This window comes from Emydura macquarii, unplaced genomic scaffold, assembly GCF_026122565.2.
Source record: "Emydura macquarii macquarii isolate MOO-44397 ecotype Brisbane River unplaced genomic scaffold, CSIRO-AGI_Emac_v2 contig_318, whole genome shotgun sequence".
In the NCBI taxonomy this organism is placed as follows: Eukaryota; Metazoa; Chordata; order Testudines; family Chelidae; genus Emydura; species Emydura macquarii.
The window spans coordinates 3,941,896-3,968,735 of NW_027130455.1; the positions used below are offsets into that span (position 1 = coordinate 3,941,896).

Genomic DNA, 26,840 nt, shown 5'->3' on the forward strand with positions numbered 1-26,840 from the left:
CTGCACCAGAGCGATGGTTTGACTCCCTAGCATTTGGGTACCCTACCGCAGCTCTTTGATTTTTGCACGGCACTGTACAGTGTTCTCTTCATAGCCCTTTTCCGCAATTAAATGAGAAATCTGACCGTACATATCGAAGTTCCTTTGGATGGAGTGGAGCTGGGACTGCACAGCCTCCTCTCCCCAAATGCTAATCAGATCCAGAAGCTCAAGTGTGCTCTAAGTGGAAGAGTGTTTAGTGCATGGAGCCACCATGATCAGCTGGGAAGATGAGATGTAAGCTCTCCACGCCGACCAAACATGAAGTGGAATTTTAAAAATTCCCGGGATTCTAAATGGGAAGGGGTGGCTGGCTGCAGGGCAGTGGAGTTCAAACTGATGCCAGAGTGATCAGCACGGGCATTGTGGGACACTTCCTGAAGGCCATCTACCATGACATAACCAAGCACGGTGTCTGCACTGACCCTTTGTCGCTAAAAGTTTGGTGCAAAAAGCTCTATACCTCTTGTTGACGTGGTCCAAGATATCTTCAATGACTTGAAACTCAAAAAAAGAGTCCTACCAAAAGTGGAAAATAGGTCAAATTACAAAGGAAGAATATAAACAAATACAAGTATGTAGGGACAAAATTAGAAAGACCAAGGCACAAAATGAGATTAAACTAGCTAGAGACATAAAGGGTAACAAGAAAACATTGTACAAATACATTACAGGCAAGAGGAAGACCAAGAGCATTACTCAATGGGGCGGAGGGGAGAGGGGGAAACAAGTGCCTCCACTTCAGGTTATTTTGTGTATTCAGTTTAGCAATGATTAAGGTGAAACTAGTTGAAATACCGTCTTCGGATTATTTATTTACTATATTTTTCAAAGAAAATAAATACAAATTATTTTTTATTATTATTATTTTGCTAAATAGTCTGTTTATAGAGTTGGATGAATTATGCTGAATGTTTCTGAACATGGAAATATTTTGCAAAGTTTTTCCAGTTAAAATGTTAATTAATCCCCCTCCCCACACACACATGCAGCACTTCTCAATTATTTGATTTCCCTGAAACATCATAAATAAAATTGGAACTGCAACTTACGTGGTGCAAATAATTACTTCAGTGATTATATACGGCTACCCTTGCAAGACTGTTTCTACAGGCAGATATTGGCAGGTCCACGGCCATAGACAATCCTGCCCCTAAAGAATTTACACTCTAAGAAAAACAGATCAAGGCTGGGGATGGGGAGAGGTGCAACTTTGTTAATGACCTGTTTTTTTGTTTTTTAATTTTTTCAGTTTTGGGTAGATGGAGAGTGAGAAATGACAGGAATGGGGGAGTTAGGGAGAGTAAGGGGATTAAGAGAAGGCAAGAACAGGAAAAGAGGGTGAATCAGAGCTCTTCATCTATCTAGCCACAATCAACAGATTACTTTTGTTTCTCCAACTCCTTTTTTCTGACATATATTTAAGTACCTTCTTGCAGATACAAAATAGTTGGTGCAATTTGTTTGGTGCTATTACACAGCATTAGTGACCAGGAACATTCACTTCAGTTATTAATGCAGAGCAAGGTAATTACATGAGCAAATGCTACTCTGTGTGCATGCATAGTTTCTGTTATGCAAGGACAGATGCATGTTTTTTGCACACACAAAACGGATACATTTCCAAGTTTGGAAGACACGGGTAAGCTTGTTGCTCAAAAATTAAGCCTATATGTTTAAATTATCCCAGGTTAGATTGTGTGATAGGGTGGACAATTCCACAGTGAATTAGGGCCAAAAAGAATTAATTGTCTGCCCTGAATAGAGCTCTGCCAACAATATAAAGTCTGGAAAGAGGGCCCAATAGATGGAGAGAATAAAAAAAATGCAAGTGAGAACAAAAGGCATAGGGGTGACTGACTGAGCAACTCCAAGGTAGGAAAGAAATACAGTATTGGATTTTAGATTGCCTTATTGTTCATTTGTTTGTTAAAGCAAAACCTCAGGAGGCTGAGTTTTGATGATACAAGTTCGTGGACTGTTTCAGAATAGAAAGTCCCCCATGCACAGGACGTTAATGTGCTAGTTTTAGTTAAGTACAGGATTTTGATTTGAAGTTGCTGAGGGTAGAGAAGAGAGTTGGTGAAATCAGTACAGTACAGCATACCACGCGTACGATATCGGCTACCTATAAACCATATACAAGATACACACACTTTATAGGGATGCTCTTTATCCTTTGCTTATCATAATAGGAATATTTAAGATGTCTGTGACAATCCAGCTTTTAAAATACTTTAGCCCTTGCTGCACAGGATCATAACAGCCCTCACCTGAACAGTGGAATTTAAAGTCTAGAAAGGGGGATAACAGTAGCCTTTTAAATATATATGTTCAACTTTGCAGTCAAACTTTAGAGATGGATTAAGTTTGTGAATGAAAAATAATATTCAGCTGTCACACACACAGGGCAGGAATTATACCAGAGTGAGAACAAATAGTCTGTTTAATTTTATTTATTTCTCTATCAGTAAAAGACATTATCCAAAAGATGAGATCCCTAAAGTGAATAATATTTTATATTATGTCCAGCATCTGCAGATAGAATGTTTTAGTCTTAAAAGTCAATGTAATTTATGGATGGTAAGAAACATCCCTTAAAGATATTATTGGGTAAGAACGCAGTGACGTTCTCACAAATAATATTCAGATTTTCAATGGAAATCTCATTGCTTGAGCCTTCAGGACACTTTGACTATTATATTATGGATATAACAGGGGAAATCTGGAGTAAAAACAGTAAAGTTTTTTCTCCCGCTTTCCTATAAAAATATTAGCTTAGGCTACTGGACTATCTCCCCCAGCCTATGCCCCAAAGTCCGTTCATCTGTTCAGGTCCCACCGCCAGGGGACAGTTTATTCTTCAAACACAATGAAACAGCTCAACGTAAGTTCCTCATGTAAACCCAAGTCTTTTCTCCTGGTCTTCTGAAAGGATTCAGAGGGCTTTCCCCTTGCATCTCTCCCCCCTGCTCCAGGGCTAGCCACAGGATCATCTCTGCTTCCTGCAGCTCCTCTCTGCAGTTTTAGTCCTTCATAGGAATCACCTGACAACTTATCAGCTGGGTCTGAAAACCCCCTCCCAGGCCCAAACATCTGTTCTAAAAAAGGCCTAGTCTCCATACAGGGTTGGCTGGCCTCAGGCCCCCTGGCCCTTAAAGGCCTGGCCTGTTACAATCATTGCCTTCTGTATCATTTGAGTCAAACTCTAGTTTCACTCCAAACAACTCACCTGATGATGAGTGAATTCCAGGTATATAATAACTCAGTTTAAACCAGCAATCAAAGCAGGGTTCTAAAATACCAAAATTCCTGGAGAAACAAATATCAAATGCCAAAACCAAAGATTACATCTCCAAAAGCAAATGCAGGAATACGAAATGCAAATTTACACTGACATTTTTATAGTCAAATACAGATGGCTAGAGACTGCCACACATGTATTGTCACAAGCAAACAGTAACTCAGCCCTGGTCACTAGGATTTCTGGACAAGCGTTCAAAATAATGAGCTAAAACAACAGCCCCACCAGCTCAAATGAGCCCCCTTGGTAGCCTCAGAGGTAGGAAGACTTTGTCTGGGCCAGTGGAGGAAAGAGAACCCTTGTCCCCTTCGAGGATTGCTCCTCCCCTGGTGGGCATTTAGCCTCCTCATGGGCTTGAAGCAGGGACAGGGGGAGCCTCTTTGGCTGATCACTTGCACAGAAGGGTGCAGTGTAAGCCTATTAGCTCCTGAGAACCCATGAGGAAGGCTTATAAGGCCTTCCCCCTGGCCGGGACACAATTCTGAGCCCATGCGGAAAAGCTCCTCTCCCCTTGGAACTGTAGTAGACCAGGAGTTTGGCCTTCCCGTGGGGGCTTCATGCTAGTTGCCTTTTGGAAGGAAGGAAATTTTGTCAGATTGGCTTGGGAGGTTTGGATTCTTTTCACCTCCCTCTCAGCAGCCCAGCGACCTGGTGGGTAATGATGTAAAATTCATATTGCAACTTGGCAGGTGCTCTGTGCAGGTGCTCATTCAACAGCAGGTCCTGGCTCGCTGATAAACTGGAACTGGAAGTAGATTAGGAGAAGGCATCTCTTCAAGAAGGTGAAAATGGGGTTGGAGCTGATAATGTCTGGAAACAACCCCTTTCCTCCCTTCTCACCCTCCCCCCCCTTAACCCTTATATGAGGATAGGACAGTGGGGTCCTATTAACAGAGGGGACCAGTCACTGGGAACGGGGTTGGGGAGTGATGACAGCCCTTCCCCAGGTGCGGCAGATTACGGAAGTAAGGATAACTTCTACTAGATGAGTTATTGCTGCATATTTTCCAGATGCATTACTTAATGAAGTTGCAGCCTAATTAAATCACATTCCTGGTGACTTGCCTTTTTTCTTGAGGTAGCCAGGACAATTAGGCCTGGTCTACACTTAAAAATTAGACTGACCTAGCTATGTCGCTTAGGGCTGTGAAAAATTTTAATTTACATGCAAATATGAAGGAAATCGTCTCTGTCAGAGGACCACAATTCACACACAGGCCCCAAGTTCAGATATGTTTATTGGGGCATTCCAACCACTGAAACACAAGGCATTCCTTTAGGCTTCCTTTTAGTTTCATGAGGATGAAAGGGGATATTTTTCATGTAAAGAATATTGAGAGGAAATTTATGGGGAATTGTTTGCTTGATTTGGAATACACTGGTCTACTTCCTCCATTTTTAAAATTTAATTATGCTTTAATTATATATTTGGTAAGGTACCAATAGGTTTTAGGGAAAAGTATGTTATAAACACAATTTATTGTTAGAGCTGGTTGAAATATTTGGCTGAAATTATTTTTCCAATGAAAAATGGATTTTTGACTGAAAGGGCTTTTTTCAATAAAAATAATAATTTTGGTCAAAATTTATGATTTTTCTGTCAAGAATCTCACTTTTATCTCATTGGATCATTACATTTTCTTCCCTGGAAAAAAGTGGGAGGGAGAGGGAGAAAAAGACAGGGGAACACACACCTTTCCTACTCCTATCCCCTTTTTTCCAGTGAAAACAAAGGGAAAGGCAAGTAGCAAAGTGACTATTTCCCATCAATATGTTGCTATTTTTTTAAATTAAGAAAAAAGTTAGAAAAAGTTCATCAAAAATAATTTTTTTAACTAAAAAGTTGTTTTCCCCAGTTTTTTTCCACAAATCACTTGGTATGTTTCAGTCATCTTTTGTAGTTATTAATAATTATAATAAAAAGATACAGGACTAAAACCCTGAAGCCCAGCATATCTAAATTACTTTTCTTATACAGGTTTTTCTAGAGGAAGCAGATTTCCTAGCTGAAACTAGCATTAGAAAAAATAATTTTTCATTTTGAGGGGGAAAAAAGTCCTTTTTCATTTAAAAATGTCAGATTTTAGACATTATGACCCACTGTAACTGGCAGAATTATATTGTACATTACTTATGAATAATATGGTTTATTTAAAAAATGGCTAAGGCGATGCTACTGTGTGGATTCCATGATCCCCATTAAAGAGTCAGCACTCAGCTACAATTAGTACCCAGAGATGTATGCTGTACTTCTCCAAAAAAACTCCAAAAACAGACTTCAAAGAGAAACCGCTGAGTTAGAAATGATCTGCAAACTTGGCACATTCAAACTGGGTTTAAACAGAGACTTGGAGTGGCTATCTCACTATGGAAGGTAAATTACTTTCCTCACCCATTCTCACCTCTTAGGCAATCGTCGTCATTAGGTCTTAAGTACCAGACTCCACCTCCCCCATTGTTCTCAATGCACCTGGATATATATAAGATGCCCCTGTATTACCTATTTTCTGTATTACTGCATCTGAAGAAGAGAGCTGAAGTCTCTCGAAAGCTTATGTCTGCAAATATTAAATTTGTTAGTCTTTAAAGTGCCACAGATCTCTTGTTGTTTTTAGAGATATATTAGTTACTGTACCTCAGTATTTTATCATGCTTTCAGACAGGAGAAAACTTATCTCAGAAATGTATCTACTGATATATAGTAATTGTTTGCAAATTTTGAATTCTTGATGATCACTTTAGGTACCAGTAAAGAAATACCACATGCATCAACTATTTGTTTTCCTTAAGTGCACATTTCCTGCCTTTTGCTGGTTTGCAGGACAGCTATTTTGATCTTTCAGTGTTATTTCTGTGCATAAATTCCCTTGTTTTACTTCAATGAATACTAGGGTTGTTTTAGTAAAATGACTGGGTCCCACGAGAAGTCTGTGATAAGCAGAGATCCTTTAGTAAGTTTCTTATTTTGCCTGAAGAATTCACATATCCCTAACTTGAAAAAAACAACAAACAAGATGATCAGGAAATGTAGAAGAAATGAGTGATTAACCCATTATTCTGATTGGAGATCCTAATATTCTGGACCCCTTACTACTAATATCTGGTCTGAAAACCAATATAATCCTATTCCCCATAAACTCTTTTTGTTGGTCTTGTAGGTAGGGGTGAAAAGAACTATCTCCCATCCACAACCTCATGACTTCAGCGTTTGACTCATCCATCCAAATTAAGCTAAAAGTTACTCAGCTGTAAGCAGGTGGCCACATATTGCAGAACAGAAATGTAGTGGGATAGCAGTGCCAGAAATGGAGCTGAAATCTGGAATGTCTGTCCTAAACATGCTAAGTTTTTTACCTGTGTCACCTATTTATTTATTTTTAAGGAAAAGTGACTTTATCCTTTCTTGATGAAGATGGCACAGCTGAAGCTTTTTCCCCCTCCCCGCCCCCCAGTCTGTCAAAGCTGCTGGAGCATTACATTCTACTTGTAGTACTAAGCCTCAAACCAAAAAGTGCCTTTTAAAAGCCAAAATGTTTACAAAGTGCTTCTGTTCAACCCTCTGGTGTCCTTGTGACCTTCTGTTCAGCAGCAGAACACAATTATGTGCTTTCTAGCATGACAAAAGTGGACCAATACCAGTTTATAAGGAAGCTGCATTTGCATAGATATATTAGACTTCACTATTAAATACAACAGATGAAAAATAATGTTTTCAAGTTCCAGAGGGGTAGCCATTTTAGTATGTTTTCAAGGCAAATTTGGCAAGCTGTCCTACATGATGATGATGATGATAATAAGGGGATATTTTAATTATAAGCACCAAACCATAGTTGGCAATCTAGACACTTCATATAAAACACAGAATAAAACAATTTACAAGAAATTGAACAAACATATAAAGCCAAGTCAATTCTTTCCAACTTCAGAAATCTTCTTAACCTTATTAACTTTGAAAAAAGGCAAAGATGACATATTTCTGTGTCACCATCGTGGTGCTATGGTTAACAGTCAGTTCTGTATCATTCACTGCCTTTTTTTTTTTTTTTTTGCACGTGCAAGCCAGAAATAAAATTTTGCTCCGGATTCCAGGCCGGACCTCGGCACTGGAAACATTTTTTAGATGAGGAAACAATTTTGTTTAATTAAAAACAGAAACAAGAATCAAAAGGTTGGTTAAGCTGTTTCTTAAAATAAAATGTTTATATGAAGAAAAAGATCTCATTTCTGCTTTGAGTCTCTCATTCACCTCCCTTCTGTTCTGACCTTTCCACCATGCTCTTCCCACACAGTCTCGTCCCCTTTCACCCTGTATCGCATTCCTTCTCCCTAGCCCACATCCATCTATCTCATCTGTTCTTTTCCCATCACCATTAGCAACCCTGGATTCCTTCTTTCTTCTCTCCTCTTACTGGGAAACCCCATGTACCTTCCCTCCTCCCAGCCCCTGAGATTACACTTCGCTCTCCAATATTCACACCCCTGCTCCTCCTTCTGAAAGAGTTCCCCACCCTCATGTTGCTCCTCTCCACAGATAAGCAGGGAAGCTGCTGCTATTGAATGGTGGGGAAAGTGGCTGGAGCCCTCTTCTTCTCTCCCTCCATGTTGTCTTTTCTCCCCAACAGAGGAGAAGTTGCTGATGTTGAGGGACTTAATCTTCCTTTGTGCCAGCTGCAAGGAGGTGAGCTATCTCCTCCACTGTGCTACTCTGTTGCTTCCACAGCCCACACTGGCAGGCCAGCATAGGATCAGGGTCAAGAGGCAGCAGCTACCTGGCCATTAAGGGAGCTCACAGAAGTCCAACTTCTGTCCCCTTGCCTCACATCAAGCACAAATTGGGGCAACACAAAAAACTTTAAAAGTCCCACTGGGAACAGGCCATGGCCATATGAAAACACCTGTCAATTGCTTACAGCCTTACAATTAAAATAATTTGACATGTACTTTTGTTTTTATTAAATGACAGCTCAGAATCACATGGATACTTAAAGGATTCCAAAACTGATGACCTTGTGGACACAGGCTTTGCAAGTCCCAGTGTTGACCTTGCTCACCATGACACACTGACTCTCCCTATGAAGGAGTCTTTTTGTTTACCCCAATTAAAGACCAATTAGCATTTGCACTGACTATTATAAAAGTAAACAAAGTTAGCTTCCTTTACTTAATCACTGAACAATTCACAAAAGTGGATTTCCAGCTGCTATAGGGTGACTCACCAAGATACTCGAATAACTTCTGCATAATGTAACTGTAAAAGCTATATTTTCATTTTATTTTATGAGTGTTACATTGTTGGGCAATACAAATGTGACAGTTACAAACTACACTAACTTCTGTGGCTAGACTGAGTGAGCTGCTATGAAATATAGCTGGGGTAAATTAATCCCAGCAGTGAACATGAATTTGTTTTCCAAGTTATAAGGAATACTTATAGCTAAAAATGAATTAAAGTAAAAACAACAGAATTCCCCCCTGGGACAAAAGAAATAATTCTCTGAAACAGATGAAATTTTAAAAAAGGAAAATAAAACTGTTCTTTTAACTCTGAAAAACATCTAAGCTTGCTTCTGTTCTCTTTGATCTGATTTAGTCTGTAGTAAAGGTCAATGAACATTTGAACAAATATTGCTAAATACCGTACTTGATGGATAAAAAGAAACATGAGAGTTTGGCCTTAGCGCACACAACACATCATACAATGATCTCACCAATGTTACACCAGCTGGGGACCAGCAAACCACATTTACCAAATAAGGTAAGTTGCTCCATTCCTGAAATGTTTTCCCAGTTAGCTCACTCCACTTTTCCTATGATTTATACAATAATTGCAGAGGTCATTTTTTCAACTCAGATGGAGTAAATCATCAGGCTACCCAATGCAAGGCTAGATTTGTCTAGTCTCTGGAGAGAACTCCATTTTATTTAAATTGAGTGTGCACAGAAAAGGAAGAACTGAAATATGTGCAATAAAAACAAAAGAAAAAGTAACATGAATAATCAAGAGGGGCAGTAGGTGATGTAGATTGTGTACTGTTGGTTTGATCACAAACACTAATAAATATTTTATTTCCAAGACATGTAGGGACAGTTTTTGTTTTTGGTTGAGTGCCTGCATATTTTTTAAAGAATTTACAAAGGATTATTTTTTATTAGATATTCTTATGATATGCTAAAACCACTTGAAATTCAGTCCCAGGGTTTATGATGACACTGAATATAAAGTACGATGTCGAGTATAGTTTACCCTTGATAACTTTACCAATTTGTGAAATTGCATTATCACAATTCTATCAGAAATCCTCTTCCTAATCCTTATTTTTAACTCTGTGCATCTATATCTGCTTTAAGATATGCATGCAGGTCCTGTTGAAGTAAAGCCAGTAATTAAAAAAGAAAGAAAAAGAAGTAACCCCAAGTACTCCAAACTCTTCCTCACATCTTTTCCTTCCCCGCTGAATTCTGACACAAGTTCACAACTCATACTGATACATAGTAATACTACCCATTATATACATGCTAATAATGCTCACATCTGTTTCAACAAGATTCATATTTTAAGCTTAACAGGAGCAAAACAATTAAAATTAAAAAGAACTGATAAAGAAATGATTCAATATTAAGAACATGTTTTTAAAAAAATGTAGGAGCACAAACCAGGTAATTGTGGTCACAAAGACTGATTAAACATTTTCACATCTGTGGCGACAACATAATATCTAGTGACCGGCACTCGCCCCCGCTCAGCCCCTCCCGCTCGGCAATTACAGTAGACCTGAGACCTGACCTTATCGGGACCTTTACTGACACACCTAAGATAGCACGTCTGCAATGGCAAACAATGGGACGTTGCAAATAGCCAGGGGCAGCCATCAACTGTTACGAATACGGCACATAGCCCAGCAGCCATTAGCTGTTACGAATACAGCACATAGCCCAACAGCCATCAGCTGTTACGAATATTGCACATAGCCCGAGTGCATAAACACTGCTGCATCTCGGTGGGTCTGACTGAAGAGAGCTGTCGGCCCACCAGACTGCACGCCTGAAGCTGCTGCCTCCCTTCCCGCCCCCGAGTCTTCTACTGGGCGAGAGTCGAGTCGAGTGTAACCGGTCCGGGTCTTGAATCCGAGCGTTTCTCGTATCCCCCCATTGGCCAGGCGTCATGACCCTGTTCCTCGTGGTGGTAAGATTTTAAATAGCATGCTTGTTATAGTTTTCAGGTATAATTAACATTAATTAATTATACTATTGGAAATCATCTAATCGTTAATTAGTGTATCCTGTGTCTTGTTATCCTTCTAATCTGCTTTAGTCCCCCTATTTAGGAAAGTAGATAAGTCTGTTATATGTGATGTTCCTTTTCCCTTGTAAAACCCCACACCCTCTTGGCCCCAAATAAACTTGTAAGTAGTTAAGAAACTGTTTTCTCTGCGTGGTGCTTGGTAACCTGGGGATTCCTTTACCTGTCTACAACAACATCCAGCTACTTGAACTGTATTTGCAGTTGTGAGAATTGTGCACAAAAACTAGGTCACAATTCAATCTATTTTTGCATGCCTAATTTCTCGTAAAAAATCAGGCAAAAATCACCTCTAAATATATGGCTTTTTTGTTGTTGTTGTTGTTCTATTCTATAGAGATTCTTATACCACACACATCACCATAGTATCTGAGTACCTTGCAGTAGTGCATTAAGCAACGTGACTAACATCTGTCATTTGGGATTTGTTCTCTCGCCCATCCTCTCTTCAGGGGGAGAACAGTATATGCATTTTACTGTGTTTTTTGGTAAGGTTGTTTGTTTTGGTAGGGTTTGGATTTTTTCTCTCTTTCTTTCTCTTTTTTTTTGGGGGGGGGGGTGGGGAGGTTAAATGTACACGCTACTGTGAGTTTATGTTAGATAAAGCAAATTCGAAGAAGTACACCTTGCCTGTTGGAGCAGAAGATAGTGAGGTTTGCGTCTTTGGCAACTTGACCACTGTACAGGTAGTTTGAGGACCCAATGAAGATACTAAATGTAAATGAAATGATTGTGTACAGACATCCTTAGAGTGCTGTGAAACTTCGTTACAAAAGCCCAAACTGGGTTTCCAGTTCTGTTACAAATTCAGAGATCAGTCCACATTCAGTTAAAAGTTCACTAAAGGCTTGCAAATCTTCTGTGAAAACCTGGGTTAACTAAAGAGTTTTGTAAGAAAAACAAGGTTACTTACCAGTAACTGCTGTTCTTTGAGATGTGTTGCTCATGTCCATTCCATTATAGGCATGTGCACACCTCCATGCACGGTTACTGGAACTTTTTTCCCCTTAGCATACCCCGTAGGGCTGGCTCCGGTGCCCCCTGGACCCCCGCGCACATGCTGCAGTATATGAGGCACTGCCGGCCCTATGCCACTCTTTCTGCCAACTCCGACAGCGGGGATGGGGGGGTGGGTCATGGAATAGACATGAGTAACACATCTCGAAGAACAGCAGTTACTGGTAAGTAACCTTGTTTTCTTCTTTGAGTGTTTGCTCATGTCCATTCCACTATAGGTGACTAACAAGCAGTATCTTGGAGGTGGGCTGAAATTAGCAATTAGCTCTGCTGAAGCTCACGTCTTCCCTCGCCTGTTGGACAATGGCGTAGTGGGACATGAAGGTATGAATTGCTGACCAGGTGGCAGCTCTGCAGATGTCCTGCACGGGCACTCTCACTAGGAAGGCCGTAGATGAAGCTTGAGCTCTGGTTGAGCACGCTGTGATGGTCCCTGGAAGCGGCACCTTCGCCTGCTCGTAGCAGAACTTGATGCAGGAAGTTATCCACAAGTGGATGCGCTGGGTGGAGACAGGTGAGCCTTTCATCTGGTCGGCCACTGCAACAAAGAGCTGCGTCGACCTCCGGAACGGCCTTGTGCACTTGATGTAGAAGGCCAGGGCCCATCTTATGTCTAGAGAGTGCCACCTTCTCTCCTACTCCGAACCGTGAGGTTTGGGAATGACACAGGGAGAAAAATATCTTGGTTACAATGAAATTGGGAAACCCTCTTAGGCAGGAAGGCTGGGTGTGGCCTCAACTGAACCTCATCTTTATAGAATACAATATAGGGGGACTCTGAGGTCAGCACCATAATCTTGGAGACCCCTCTTGCCGAGGTAATAGCCACCAGGAAGGCCACCTTCCAGGAAAGCAGGAGCAGAGGGCATGAAGCCATTGGCTCAAAGGGGGCCTGGTGAGTCGTGAAAGGACTAGGTTGAGATCCCAGGGAGGCACCAGGTCGCGGACCCATGGATTGAGCCTCTCCACCCCTTTTAGGAGCCTAATTGTCATCAGGTGGGAGAAAGATCTCCCTTCCAGCAGCTGATGGAAGGCCAATATGGCTGCTAGGTGGGCCATTAGGGAGGCCACAGCCAATCCCTGGAGCTTTAGCTGTAGCAAATACCCCAGGATCGCCTGTGTTGGCAACAGACTGGGCGGAATACCCCAGGACTCCACCCAACAGGCAAAACCGCTTCCACTTAGCCCAGTACAGGACCTGTTATCCAGCAGGACTCGTTGGACTTGCGCCAAACAGGCTCGCTCAACATCACTCAGCCATCAAGCCTCCACGCCGTAGGTGTAGAAAGCCCAGGTCCGGGAGCTGCAGGTGACCGTTATTCTGGGATCCGAAATCGCATCCTCTCAGAGGCTCCAGAGGTGGGGCAATTGAGAGGTCCAGCAACATGCTGAAGCCATGCTGGTGCGGCCAGGCTGAAGTGATAGAGATGGCACCGCTTTCTCCCGATCTTTAGCAGGACTCGATGCAGGAGAGGAATGGGCGGGAATGCGAACATGAAACCCTCTGACCGGTGCAGGAGGTAGGCAACAGTGACCAACCCGGCCTCTCAACTATGGAGAGAGCAGAACTGTGGACACTTCTCATTTCACACTGATGTTGACAAGTCCGGAGGTGGGGCTTTCCCCAGGTAGAAGATCGGGGACGCACCTTGCGGATGCAGTGACCAATCATGGTGTGGGAAGAACAACCTGTTGAGGCGGTCCATCTCATCGTTCCTCACCCCTGGGAGATGAGAGGCCATTAAGTGAAAATCGTGCCTCACCGCAAGGTCCGATGGACAGATAGCTTCATAAGGCTGACGAATGGGCTCCCCCATGCCTGTCGATGTAATACATGGCCTCTGTATTGTTTGTCAGCACCTGTACCCCCTTGCCCACAATAAAGCGGAGGAACACTCTACAAGCCCTGCGAATGGCTCACAGTTCTTTCACATTAGTGTGCCGGCGCCTCTCATGCCTTGATTGGACCCCCTGTGAGCCAAGGTCGGCGCTGATTTGGCACTTCATCCTATGTCCAAGGCGTCCGATATCAGGGTAACCAAGGGAGCCAGCTCCTCGAATGGAATGCCCCTTAACACTGCCTGAGGAGTCCTCCACCAGTCTAGGGAGGCCAGGGCTTGAGGCGGGTGGGATGGGACCACCCGGTCCAGAAGTCTCCTGCTCAGACTGTACAATGAGGCCAGCCGTGATTGAAGTGGCCTGAGCTTCAGGCGAGCCAGCTTCACCAATAGGTTCAGGTTGCCCTGTGACCTAACAGCTCTAGGCAATGTTTGGTTGCTATCGTAGGGGCATTGGTGCAGGTGGGCCATCATGGGGGACATTGCCTCACAGTGCGGCTGGAGCAGGAAGGACTGCCCTGGAAAGTGACCAGGATCGCACCGATGAATTCCATATGTTGCACCGGAGCTAACGTGAACTTTTGTTTGTTCACCAGCAGGCCCAGCCAGCAGCAAGCAGCGCATGTCAGGCTCACACTGCTCTGGACATGGACCTGCCTCTGATTATCCAATCGGCCAGGTAGGGAAAAATTTGCACCCCCTTTCACCTCAGGTGCGCAGCCACCACCACCAGGCATTTGATAAACACCCTTGGGGCCAAGGACAGGCCAAAGGGTAAAGCCATAAACTATTGGTGGGAGCCAGCCACTATGAAGCAAAGGAAGCATCTGTGGTTGGGGTAGAAGAGAGATACAAAAATATGCATCCTTGAGATCGGGGTGGCAAACCAATCCCCTGGATCCAGGGATGGGATTATGGAAGCTGGAAAGACCATGCAAAGCTTGAGTCTCTTGAGGTATTTGTTGAGACAACGCAGGTCTTGAATACACTTTTCTCCCAAAAAGTATGGCTTTTAATTGCCCTTGTTTTTTGGAATACAGCCAACCTACCTTGCCTATCCCTGTGGTTGGCAGCATCTACCACCAGGGACCCAGGGGAGGTGTGGGTAAACAAGTATTCAAACCCCTTGGCTGGGACATAATAATTTTTCTTGGCCCCTTTAAATATCAGGGCAACTGAGGAGGGGGTTTGCCACGAGGCCCTCACTATTTTGAGCATCCCTTCGTAGATGGGGATGGCTATCCACTCTGTGGGTCCTGCCACTAATACATGAAAGAGGCTGTCCGATGCCCCTTTAGCTCCTTCCCCTCCAGCCCCAAGTCGGAGACCACCCTCTTGAGCAGCTCCTGGTGCTCTCTAAAATCACCCAGGGTGCTGAGTGGCTTTGGGAGAGTGCTTCATCCTCTGAGGAGGAGGGGGATTGGAGGGGTGCAGCAGGAGGGGGCACCTCTTCCTGTCAACAAGTGGTCCCCACAGAAGTCCCTCCCTCTGGGACCAAGTCGTCGTCTGAGGGCGAATGGTTGCCCTTCCCCTGTACCGGTGGCACTGAGTGCACACCCGAGGACTTGATGGACTGTGGACCCGGCCCCCTACGGGAAAACCCCAGGGACCCCAATACAGTCATTGGGGTGACCACTGACATTGAGGCCATCTGGGCGTTACCTGCACCAGGGGCTCTGGCACCTTCTGTTGATGGTGAATCACCCGGCGATTACCCCTCCCCACGGGGACACCAAGGCACCATCAAAAGACCACGGTGGGGCTGTCTCAGAGGCTCCCGCTGTGCGGTACCAAGCCAGGGGACAAGTGGTGCCCCAATCCATGTGTGCTCCGTCACTCCTGAGAGCATCCTTTTAACGTCAACGACCTCAACTACAAGGTTCGATGTTGGCGCCGCAGCCAGTGTGGGTGCTCGGAAGCATGCCCCGACAAGCTGGGCCGTACAGAACGTCGTCTCAGTGCCGAGGACTTTGCAGCAACGCATGCCTCTCGGCGCCGAGTAAACTCCGGCAAATGGGTTCGGCGCTGCCTCGGTGTGGGGTGAACTCCTGGGTGCCGAGTCTGTCTCCAATAACTGGGTTCAGTGCCACATCGCTGCAGAAGATCTCTGGTGCCAGAGAGCGGGAACGGTGAGCTCCACTTGAGAAACGGCGCCGTGCGGGCGACTGCCATCAGTGCCGCCTCCTGGGGTGGACCTCTCCCGGTGCCAGGGATCGAGACCGGTGTCGGGAGGGTGACTTCGCTCCCTGCCTTGATGCAGGTTGGTCTGGCGACCGCGACCTGGAACAGCTTCTAGGGGAGCATCTCTGCTCTACCCTAGGTAACCGGCTTGCCAGAGATCTTCCTCCCCATACCGGGGATCTCCTGAGCCATTTGGGGGGTCCCAACGCAGGCTTTCCCTTTAACACCAGCCCCTTCTCTCTCGTGGAGGTAGGGGCGTGGGCGTAGGCAAGGCCAGCAAGGCTCATGCCACCTGAAAGGCCTCCGGTGTCGACAGCGCCCATAGGTGCCGAGAGGCTCCCCCACTCCCAAGAGTTGGGGGTCACTCCCTGGATGGAGACACTGGTTCCTGCCAGCAGGTGTCTGTGGTCCGACGTTGGTGCGGATTGGTGCTCGACCCCACCTGCTTAGTGCAGGGCAGTGTCAACCTCCAAGCACTGCTGCCGTCTCTTCGCAGTGCCGAGTCCAGCTCAGTGCCGACAGTGCCTTCTGCACCAATGCCACGCTGGGTACTGAGGCGGAGCGGTTTGGCTCGGAGCTGGTCGAAGTGTCGCCTCCATGAGTAAGGCTTTCAGGTGGATTTTTCCAGAGGTCTGAAAGCCTTGTAGCACTTCTCCTTATGATGGGATTCCCCCAGGCACTTTGGAGGTCACTTAGCGGGAAAGCCCTCCTGCAGGAGGCATACGGTTTGAAGCCTGGTGACCGGGGCATGCTCCGCTCCTGGTAAAGTCCCAGCTGGGACTATCCCTAAGTATCTAATTACCATTAACAACAGTTATTAAACTAACTAACTAATGCAAACAATCATGCTTTAAAGTTCAAAACAAGGGGAATTAAGCACTTCCGATGCAAGCACAGGCAGTTCCAGCAACCGTCACAGTCGGAAAGAAGGGACTGAAGGGGCGTAGGGCTGGCAGCACCTCATATACCGCTGCATGTTCGTGGGGCTCTAGGCGGCAATGGAGCCGGCACTATGGGACCTGTTAAGGGGAAAAAGGTTCCGGTAACCGTGCACCTATAATGGAATGGACATGAGCAAACACTCGAAGAGGAACTCGCAGTTTCAGCCAATTATTAAGCTTTGGTTTGGTTTAAAAAAAAGCTCAGTGGCTCAACCCAAGTGAACAGAGATTGAGGTAAATGTTCATACCATCTGTCAGTGTAATACCACTCAGGCTATGTCTACACCACAGCAGCTACAGCGATGCAGCTGTGCTGCTGTGGTGCTTCTGGTGAAGACGCTTTAAGAGCTGGCAGGAGAGAGAACTCTCCCTTCGGTTTAATAACTCCTGCCTCTGCAAGCGGCGGTAGCTATGTTGGCGGGAAGCTCTCCTACAACATAATGCTGTCCACATCGGCACACAGAACAGTATAAATTATGTTGCTCGGGGATGTGGATTATTCATACCCCTAAGTGATGTAATTTATACCGAAGTAATTTGTAGTGTAGATATAGCCTCAGTTTTCCTCAGCTTTATTACTCACCCATTTCTATTGTACTTCATAGCATTACCTTTTGTTAGCTGTTCTCAGGCTTTTTTTGTTTTGTTTTGTTTTTAAGAGAACAGTAAGTGTAATCAATTATCACCACATTATCAGAACTGAGTTGGAAGATTGGAAGATTGCAGTCCCAGCTCAGCCACTCAGTTTGGCTTTGGCAAGTCTCTTGACCACTGCACGTCCCTTTTCCCCCAGCTATAAAATGGGGCCAAATATCTGTGCAGCAGGGATGCTGTAAGAATTAATTAATGTTTGTAAACGGCTTTGACCAGGAAGAGCCATATATAAAGTGTTTCGTATTATTGTTAATGGCAACAACAAAATGGAGGGAGCAATCCCCAAACGGAGAAGTATTAAGTGTCTAGAGAGTCACTCGTTCCATATATCTAAAGGGGATAGGGAGTGCTTTACATTGCTCTACAATGGCCTCTGCACCCTGAAAAAGGAGCCACGTTAATGACCGCTGGATAGAGTCTCGTTTAGCCTCTCCAGACAGAACGTCTGTCAGCAACATAGTGAGTTCCTACAGAAAAGGCAATCATGTCACTGAAGCTATGTTATTACAAAATTAAATAGCAATACAAAAAATTAAACAACTTTCAGTGCAAGCAGGAATGGAAACTTCTAAAAAAAAGTAAAAAAAGCATTTTCAGAAGGGATTGAACTCAATTATCTGCAGCGCAGTTAAAAACGAATTCCCACGTTCTGTATCTATGTAGCAGGACATAGGTGGGGCGAGGAAAGCATGCAGCTGTAGACAAAAAACATATCAAATATGAGGGAAGAAAACATCCTCTCTGTCCACAGAAGTCTGACCACAAGTTCACAGCAGGAATTTGCCCTGAACATGTGTTTAGTTCCTGTGTAGAGGGTTCTCTATCTCTCTGCTACACACTCACAGGAGTAGTATAGAAAACACTCAGACATTATCACTTACATTCTCCATTTCTCCTCTTACCATACATATTTTCTCCTCATGTGACTCTTCTCTAATGCAGAAAAAGTGCAAGTCCTATTAACTATTTTATAGGCCTACCACATTATATTGTTTATAGAAGAACTATACAAAACTAGAACCGTTTCCTCAAACCAAATCAACATTAAAAATTGAAAGATTTCTCAGAGAATCTATCGGTAAAGTTTTATACAAAGAGTTCAGTATTTCAGAAGCTGTACGTGGACTCAGGCAGCAGGGACTGTTACCAGAATCATGCATCTTATTAACTATAACGAGAGTCCTGTAGCACCTTAAAGACTAACAAATTTCTGTGGGCATAAGCTTTCGTGGGCTGCATCTGATGAAGTGGGTTGCAGCCCACGAAAGCTTATGCCTGCAGAAATTTGTTAGTTTTTAAGGTGCTACAGGACTCCCGTTGTTTTTCCTTATTAACTATTGCACCCTTTCAGTCTCTCCAAGGCAATTAATCACCAGAGTTCTGTCCACCTTAAGAATCCTGGAAGTAGGTCTTTCTACGTTGAGACACCACACCTAGGAAACTCCTTTCCTGAATGTGCCCGCAGATTCCTTGGGCTCAATACTGAGCTTTGCTACAGCCTCTTTGTGCACTCTACTAACTATACAGCTGGCTGAAATCACGGACTATGGATCCCCATGTAGAAGAAATATCTGGACCCACCCCAGAATGGTGTCAGAGGCAGAAAGGGACATGGCTAAAGCATGCTGAGCTCTGTTTAGCATAGTCCCCAGGTGGTTCCAAACTATACCAAGGATTGTACAAGACCTTGATTGCTCTTAGGATGAGGGAGCTACAACCAGCTGCTTTGCCACTCTCCACTGCTGCTGCGCCCTGAGGAGACATGGACCTCAGTGTAAGGAATTGGATGTGAGTCAGTTCACCTGCCTGTTTCTCCTCCCTGTATAAAACCATTCTTTTTTGGTTTCTCCTTTCTTTTATCAGTTTTCTTTATCTATGGATTAAGTTTGTATAGCGTCCCAGAAGCATGAAATTATTATTAATAGAATCATAGAATGTTAGGGTTGGAAGGGACCTCAGGAGGTCATCTAGTCCAACCCCCTACCCAAAGCAGGACTAACCTCAGCTAAAGTCAAAAGTGAGTGACTGCAATTATTTCTTGTTTAATTTTTTGTTTTCCATATAAGAATGAATTAAACACAAATATCAGAAAATAAAGACAACTAAAGATATGGAAGGTTTGCTGCAACAACAAAAGGTTCCGTGAGTGCTTATTAGTATATGAGGTATGCAATATATACTGAACCTTCAAATGTCACTTCTAAAATGTTCCATTCCTCTGAAACAAAGAGCTAATTGTAATTTACCAATACACAAATTCAAGGAGAAAAATGATATCGTTACTTTAAAATATTTGTAATCTAATAAGCGACTGTGAATCTCAAGCAAATATAAAATAAGTAAGAATTGGTTCTCAAACAACTTACTTTTGCTGCACCTATTTGCTCTTTACGAAACTTTTCCAGTGGTGCTATTAATACATCATTGGCATTCTGGATCTGAAATGGCAAACATAAATATTCAAATATGTATATTTTTCATATACAGTATTTGCAGAAATTTGGGAGTGACAGTACAACCTCAGTAAATTTCACTTTGCTAATCTACAAACCTGATATAAACCCAGACATTTCATCACATTTGTCAATGACGTTTTAACAGCAAAATGCAGGTAAGGCTCCAGTTACCAAGGCTTCTTTACTTTTATAAAGTATACTCCAAAACATTTCCCTATATATTATAAATCATCATCATAAATAATGAAAACAATTATATTTCTCTATATAAAATAAATAAAAAGTATTCATGCTGCATACATAGATTCCTGATATTTGTTTTCCCTGAAATTTTGAGTTTACAATCTAATTACAGACAAGAGACAACAACAGGGAGTAAAACAATCTGGCAGAAGACAAAGGTAACAGTATTAGGAACATGGTTACATAGACTAGTTATGTGCACAAATGGATAGTTGAGTCATTTCAGCAATCCCCTTTGATCATCTAAGCCATGCTAGTTGAGGGAATAATCCAAAAGAAAAACTGAAAAAAGTTACAAAATATAAAAGATTGGTATCTACCATGTTTATTTTTTATTAAGAAACTGAAAAATGCCAGAGGCATATATGAGACTCATTCTGAGTCATGTCGCTCACTTTAGTTGCAAAGATATGCATCTCTCATACAAATTTGGGGTCCCCCTACTTTTATTGCAGTAAATTATTTACATCAGAAATAAAGAACAATAAAACTGATTATACAAAGTTATTTACATTAAAGGAATTAATAGCAAAGCGTTGTAAGTTTCCTGCAGACATAACTTTTTGTTCCCCTTATTACTGATCTTTACCACACACACTGCATTACACATTTGGATCTTGGTAGGTTCAGAGGTATAGGCAGAGCTAACATGAATAAGACAGATATGAATGAGGAAGGCTGTGGTAGCTTTTCTGTAATAATCAATGAGATATAGTGTTATTGGACCATAAAAGCTTCCCAAAGTGCTATAATAGTCCAGACAAAATAATCTGTAAAATATAAACAAAATTTCAGCAGATTTTTAAAAATTAAGATTTCATTCCCAAAGGTGACACAGTCACACTCTGAGTCTGGTGGTCCCTGTGGACAGAAGGTGGGTGAAAAAAAGCAAAACCCACATTGCCATACCTACTTAATAGAAAAAGTAAAGCAGCATTAGCAGCACTCACAAGTTTGATAATGCAGTGGCCCTAATTTACTATGTTGAAAATCAAAACTACTGATATCAAAGCTGACAGAGTTTAGGATGATAAACAAAACAAGAAGTCTTGAGAACCAGACCTCATCTAAATACATAACACAAGAACTGGGGGGGAGGGTGTCACCAAATGAAATTAATAGGTAGCAGGTTTAAAACAAACAAAAGAAAGTACTTCTTGACACAATGCACAGTCAATCTGTGGAACTATTTGCCAGAGCATGTTGTGAAGGTCAAAACTATAAGGAGATTCAAAAAAGAATTAGATAAGTTTCTAAAGGATAGATCCATCAATGGCTATTAGCCAGGATGGGCAGGGATTGCTGTTTGCCAGAAGTTGGGAATGGGTGATGGGATGGATCACTTGATGATTACCTGTTCTTTTCATTCCCTCTGAAGCACTTGGCATTGACCACTGTCTACTGGGTTAGATGGACCACTGGTCTGACCCAGTATGTCCATTCTTAAATTCTTAGTTCTTACACTGGGCCTTGTTGACCATCACACTGCACATCTATGCCAGTGTGGCTTCACTGAGCTTTCATTGAATTAAATGAGGAAGTCAGTACTATAAATGTTTCCACAGTCAATTTTCATTGACATTCAAATGTATTATTTGTATTTCAGGTAGCACGTAGGGACTGGAATTGAGATTGGGGCCCTTTTGTGCTAGGCACTATGCAAACACACAGTCAGAGAGTCCTTGTCCCAAAAAGCTTGCATTCTCACTAGACAAGACAGACAAGAACAAAGAGAGGCAAACAGAGGTGAAGTGGCTTGCCCAAGGTCACATGGCAGGTGTGTGGCACAGCCAGGAACATAACCAAGGCCTCCCAAAGCCCAGTTCAGGGACATAACTGCATTGAATAAGTTTGTGGGGAGGAAGCTGGAGGTCTTGACAGCTGGTAAGATATAGTCAGAGCTGTTAGCATCCATAAAAGCAAGGAAGGTTGTTTAAATTTTTGACCCAAGAGGGGCTATGGAGATCTTTGGCACTTCAGATTGGATGAATATCTTTTCTAACTACTCCCATGAGGGAGGAAATTGAGATTTTTGGTAGAGACTTGAATTTATACTGCCTAACAACACTTTGCCACATTCCTCAGTGTACGGATATTCATTGCTGCTTGCAACACACACACACACACACCTTCCCTTTATAACCATCCATGAAAAAGTTAATATTGATATAAATAATCACTATTTGTCTTCAGAGTTAACATCACACTGAGCTGAATGAAGCTGTTCACAACACTCAGAGCTGTCACTTTCATATGGCTTGTCTGCAAACTCAGGAGACCACACCATACAGTTCATATTTTAAAGACTTCTTTGCAACCTTCAAGTGAAAGAAACTTTTTACTGTTAACTAACAATTTAACTTATGAAGCACAAATGTGCTGCAAAAATCCATTGCTGTGAAATCTCAGAATACAAAAGGGTCCCTGCTCTAGACATTGTGAAAGAGCTAATTTACATAAAATCATATGGCATTATAAGGAAATACCTAACAAGGAATAGGGGTTCCAGTACGAGCAGGACCACTGTTCATCATACACAAGGGTATTTGTGATTAGGCAAGGGCAATGGATGTAGCCAGAAATTAAAAGAATTTGTTCAAAAGTGTTCCCTGGTCTAAGTCGAGGTACAAAGACAGAATGCTGCACATTAGTCCCAATGAAGAAAGTGCCTAATGACAGAGCACTGATGTGGCAATCCTCTTCCTGGCATTATGCATTAGACAAGCCAGGAAGGAGTATTTATTTTGGGAAGAAAAGCCTGCCAATAAAATATTGGAGAGAATCCTGGCAGATGCAATTCAACAGACCTCACAGGATTCAGGCCACTCAGCTGCGTAAAGACTCCCTCTCTCTCTCTCTCCGCCCCCATTGGTCTTTGCTGGCCTAGTTTTGATAAACCATAAATATTCAGCTGGTAGAACTTCTGCCTTGCTCATTTATTGTTTTTTCAATACTGGTTCCTATAACTGGAATTGCATTATATTATAGTTGGCTTGTTTTGGCATCTCCTTTGTTAATATTTTTTGCCGAAAATAATCTGTTGCATGGCTAATCTCTACAGTAATCCTCCAAAATGTGTCACCTTGCAATACTAATGCATACATGGTATCTTGATTTTTACAATTAAGGCTCTGGACCTTTCCTTGAACTTTCTTTTACTGCTATAAAGAGTAGCTAACTATACAGTAATGAGAGAGAGAGAATTGAGAGCATGGGAAAAATATAATAATGTTCTTATATCACCATCTATATCATTAATTATATCTTCTCATTGATGGTGAAAACCAATGGGAAGTGCTTTAAGCATCTAACATTTATTGAATGGATTTTTTTAAAAAGGATTTTACACATACTAATCACTTACTTTGTAGAATGAAGCTAGATTTCCCTTTTTGAATTTAATTCTTTTCCTGGGTTTATCATGCTTCAGTACCTCTTCCCTATAACGTATTTTACCGTAAATTACAAATATACATACTATAATCCTTAATTCCATTTTAACTTAATTTTTGTCCGGGAACACACATACATGATATATACTTATATACATGAAGGGTTCAAAAATGATGTATTACAGAGGTTTTTATCCTCATGTATTTGGAATAAAAGCATTACTTGCATGTGGCAAAGCTTATGTAAGTCATTTCAAATGAATGCTGGGAAAACTACTGATAAAACCTGTATGCCATTGTTTTGTGTTTATTTAGGAGGGATACAAAAAGTAGTCTCTATCTGGAAAGTCGGGTGTATTAATTATCAAGAGTCCAGTTGTATACATCTGAGGAGTCTTAATTTATAAAAATTACTTAAAATACTTTTCTATACATTAAAATAACATGTCCTATGTTTTGATCCCTACCAGAATTTCTAAATGAGTGATTTGCATAGTCACGTTTTATATCAATGAAAGAGTTAAAACTGGTGAAATGAAAGTTTTAATAAGATTTTAGCTAACTTAGATAAAATTGATCTGACCCTGCATTTAGTTTGAACTTATTTTAGACAGAGTATGATCTTGTCCTGCAAAAAATAAGAGTATACCGAACAGGATATTCCTATGTTACAAGGCTATTTGCACCTTTCCTACAAAAACTAAGGAAGCCTTGTGGAAAGGCCCTTATCTGTTCTGAATAACTTAATATTTTGAGGGAATGTGAAAGAGAGAAAAGAGCAAGTTCCAAAAAGAGTGTAGCAGAAAGCTTCAGGAAAAACAGACTCCTAGATGGAAGCAGAAGGAGAAACTGTGAGAGAAACAAAATGTGAGTGAAGGCATGAGGTTGAAAGTAACTGATTTAAGTTGAGCCACTAGCCTGTATGTAGCTACAAAGAAATCTCAGAGAGAAAGGCTACGTTGAAAGTTAAATGTTCTTCTCAGATCTTGTTCAGCAAAAGCTGAGGGTGAAAAATTAGTGAGAGTCAGAATTACCCCTATATCAGAGAAAGTCTACTCTGTACCTTAAGAGTATTGTTTAAAACAGTTGAGTGTGTCCACTAGGTCCTGCGGAGTCCAGGATGAAATCCAAATGGGGAAAAGCTATGGACTTATTATATGAGATGAGCCCGAGGGAAAAGAACAAAGTCAGACTTAAAGAAGCAAACCATCCCATTCTATATCTCCAGCCAGCTGACTGATATTATATCTGTTTATATCAGCTAGACTGAGAATAAGTGTTTTCTCACACTCCTTAAGAATTAAGAACCTAGATAGAGTAACATCTAAGACTTTCCTCCTTAAATGCATATAAGGATTAAAATACACAAATTCCAAACATGTAATCTGAAAGCCCCTGCAGCTTGCAGAAGAAAAAAAAATACAGAATAACTGTATAGTTGCTTAAGTTTTAATATCTTACCTGAGTAATGAAGTAAGAAACTTTTGTATAGGCTGAGCCCTATACTTCTGTATACGTATAGTGAATGCCATCAGTTGAATGAAATGCACCATAACCTGCATTTTGGTTGGATTTGCAGTACAATGCATGAACTAGAGAATTGCACTGTGTTGCGAAATGACTTTTATTTCTTTTAATAAAAGTAAGATTTAGTTTACTACTGTATTAGGCTATATTGAACAGTGAGTGATCTGGGCTTTCTTTGTAGGAAAAGTCAGTTTTCTAATACAACTTTTTAAAGTTTAATTCTTTGTTTAACTTGGGTTTGAAGTGGCTATTAGCCCTTTGGTCCAGCTGGGAATCTGGAATAAAACAGAATAAAGATTTTGAGTGAAACCTGGCTTTTTTGAAGACAAGGGCAACATTTCCATTGAATTTAATGGGACCAGGATCTCACTCCTGGTTTCTAGCCATACAGGAAACCATAATAATTAAATTAATAGTTGTGACATTTGTAGGCATACAAAAGACTGTTACTATTGTAGAACTGAATGTGATCAATTCTGGGACTTCAGTCATGATAATTTAAAAGGAAATAGTCTACATTTGGGAGGAGGAGGAATAATTTCTATAGTAGTTTCATTTAAATAGTAAAATGTCTATTTGTCTGAAAGTACTCTAGTGGTTGAGATATTACTCTATGTCTTGGAGGTGGATTTGTGGGTATGGGGGCAAATGAGGGAGGTCATGATTATAATATATTTATATCTACATACACATGTATTCACATAAATATAAACAAACACACAAGCCAATTGTAGACTCCTAAAGGAAGCAACGGCAGCTTTACGTCTTAACACATTTAAAGCTAGATTAAACATAATATTAGTAAAATGTACCATAGGGAACAATCCTGTATTGAAAGAAAGGGAGATAGATGACTTAACAGACCTTTTCCATCCCTAGATTATATGGCCCAGATATGATGGTCAGAAGATTTTTTTTTTTTAAAAAGGAAGACTGTTGGCACATTTCTGTCTAAACACAATTTCAATATCTGGATTTTTTTTAAATTAATTCATTTTATCTCATGAGGAATCTGCCCTGAGCTACTGATATTTGAAAAGCATGCAAAATTAGATTTTAAATGGGTAGGGAGGGAGGAAATAACCTTTGTCATTGTAAATCAAAATATGCTATAGTTTGTCACTTGGGCCTGTGGTGTCACAGCATGCCCCCAGTAGTGTAGACAAGGGTAAACGGAGTTGACCTACTTCTCATTAGGGGAATGTGAATTTAGTTTAGGTTAGTTTTCCACTTTTTTTGGTTTGTTTCTCTCTTTTTTTTTTTTTTTTTTTAATTTCTACACCACTGCATTTACACATTTTCTTTTTGAAGTTAAGAGTTGTCTTAATTGTAGAGTACTCCAGGGTGTGAATAGAAAAGATAATGGAGTAAAAAAGGCGTGGAAACAAATTTAATGCAAGTTAAAATCCTTCTCTCCCTATGGCCTTTTCTGGTATAACTATACAGTGTAATATGTATTAGTTCTAGAAGGAATATCAATGACTGTCTCTAACAGAGGTGGAGTCAAGGTAATCAGCACCTCGCCAATACTTTAAGAGCTTTGTAAGTTGCTGAAGTAGCTAATATCAAAGATGAGAAATCTGCCTACGGTTCTGCAGGCCAGTGGCCTCAGGCTGCTCTTCAGTCAATTATGACGACATCAGGCTAAAGTCAGTAATTTATACTTACAAATTTAAGCTACTTTTTCTATGCAAGCAGACACCTGCAGCTATGCAGAGCTCCGCTGATGCTGATGGGTCTGTACCCAGATGGAACAATTGGAGGATTGAGGCCACTGACTTCAACAGGAGAGGAAGCAGGTCCGAAGTTAACCCTGTAGCATACCGAGATTTAAGAGTGTGTGACCCCCTTCACTTTTATTTAGGACTGATAGATAGCATGGGTGGGAATATTATCATTCATTGAATAAATACATCAATAGTTCACATTTAATACTAATAAAACTATC

The 26,840-nt window shown here is 41.7% G+C and overlaps 1 protein-coding gene across 3 annotated transcripts in view; it reads right to left on the reverse strand.

The window, feature by feature from the left end:
* The window catches only part of ARHGAP42 (Rho GTPase activating protein 42), a 272,863-nt gene that overhangs the window by 108,948 nt on the left and 137,075 nt on the right, over window positions 1–26,840 (reverse strand). For all 3 annotated transcript variants that reach the window (XM_067567915.1, XM_067567908.1, XM_067567923.1), the window contains exon 4: window positions 19,641–19,712. In XM_067567915.1, the coding sequence (XP_067424016.1) occupies window positions 19,641–19,712 (72 nt within the window). The remainder of the gene's footprint in view (window positions 1–19,640; window positions 19,713–26,840) is intronic.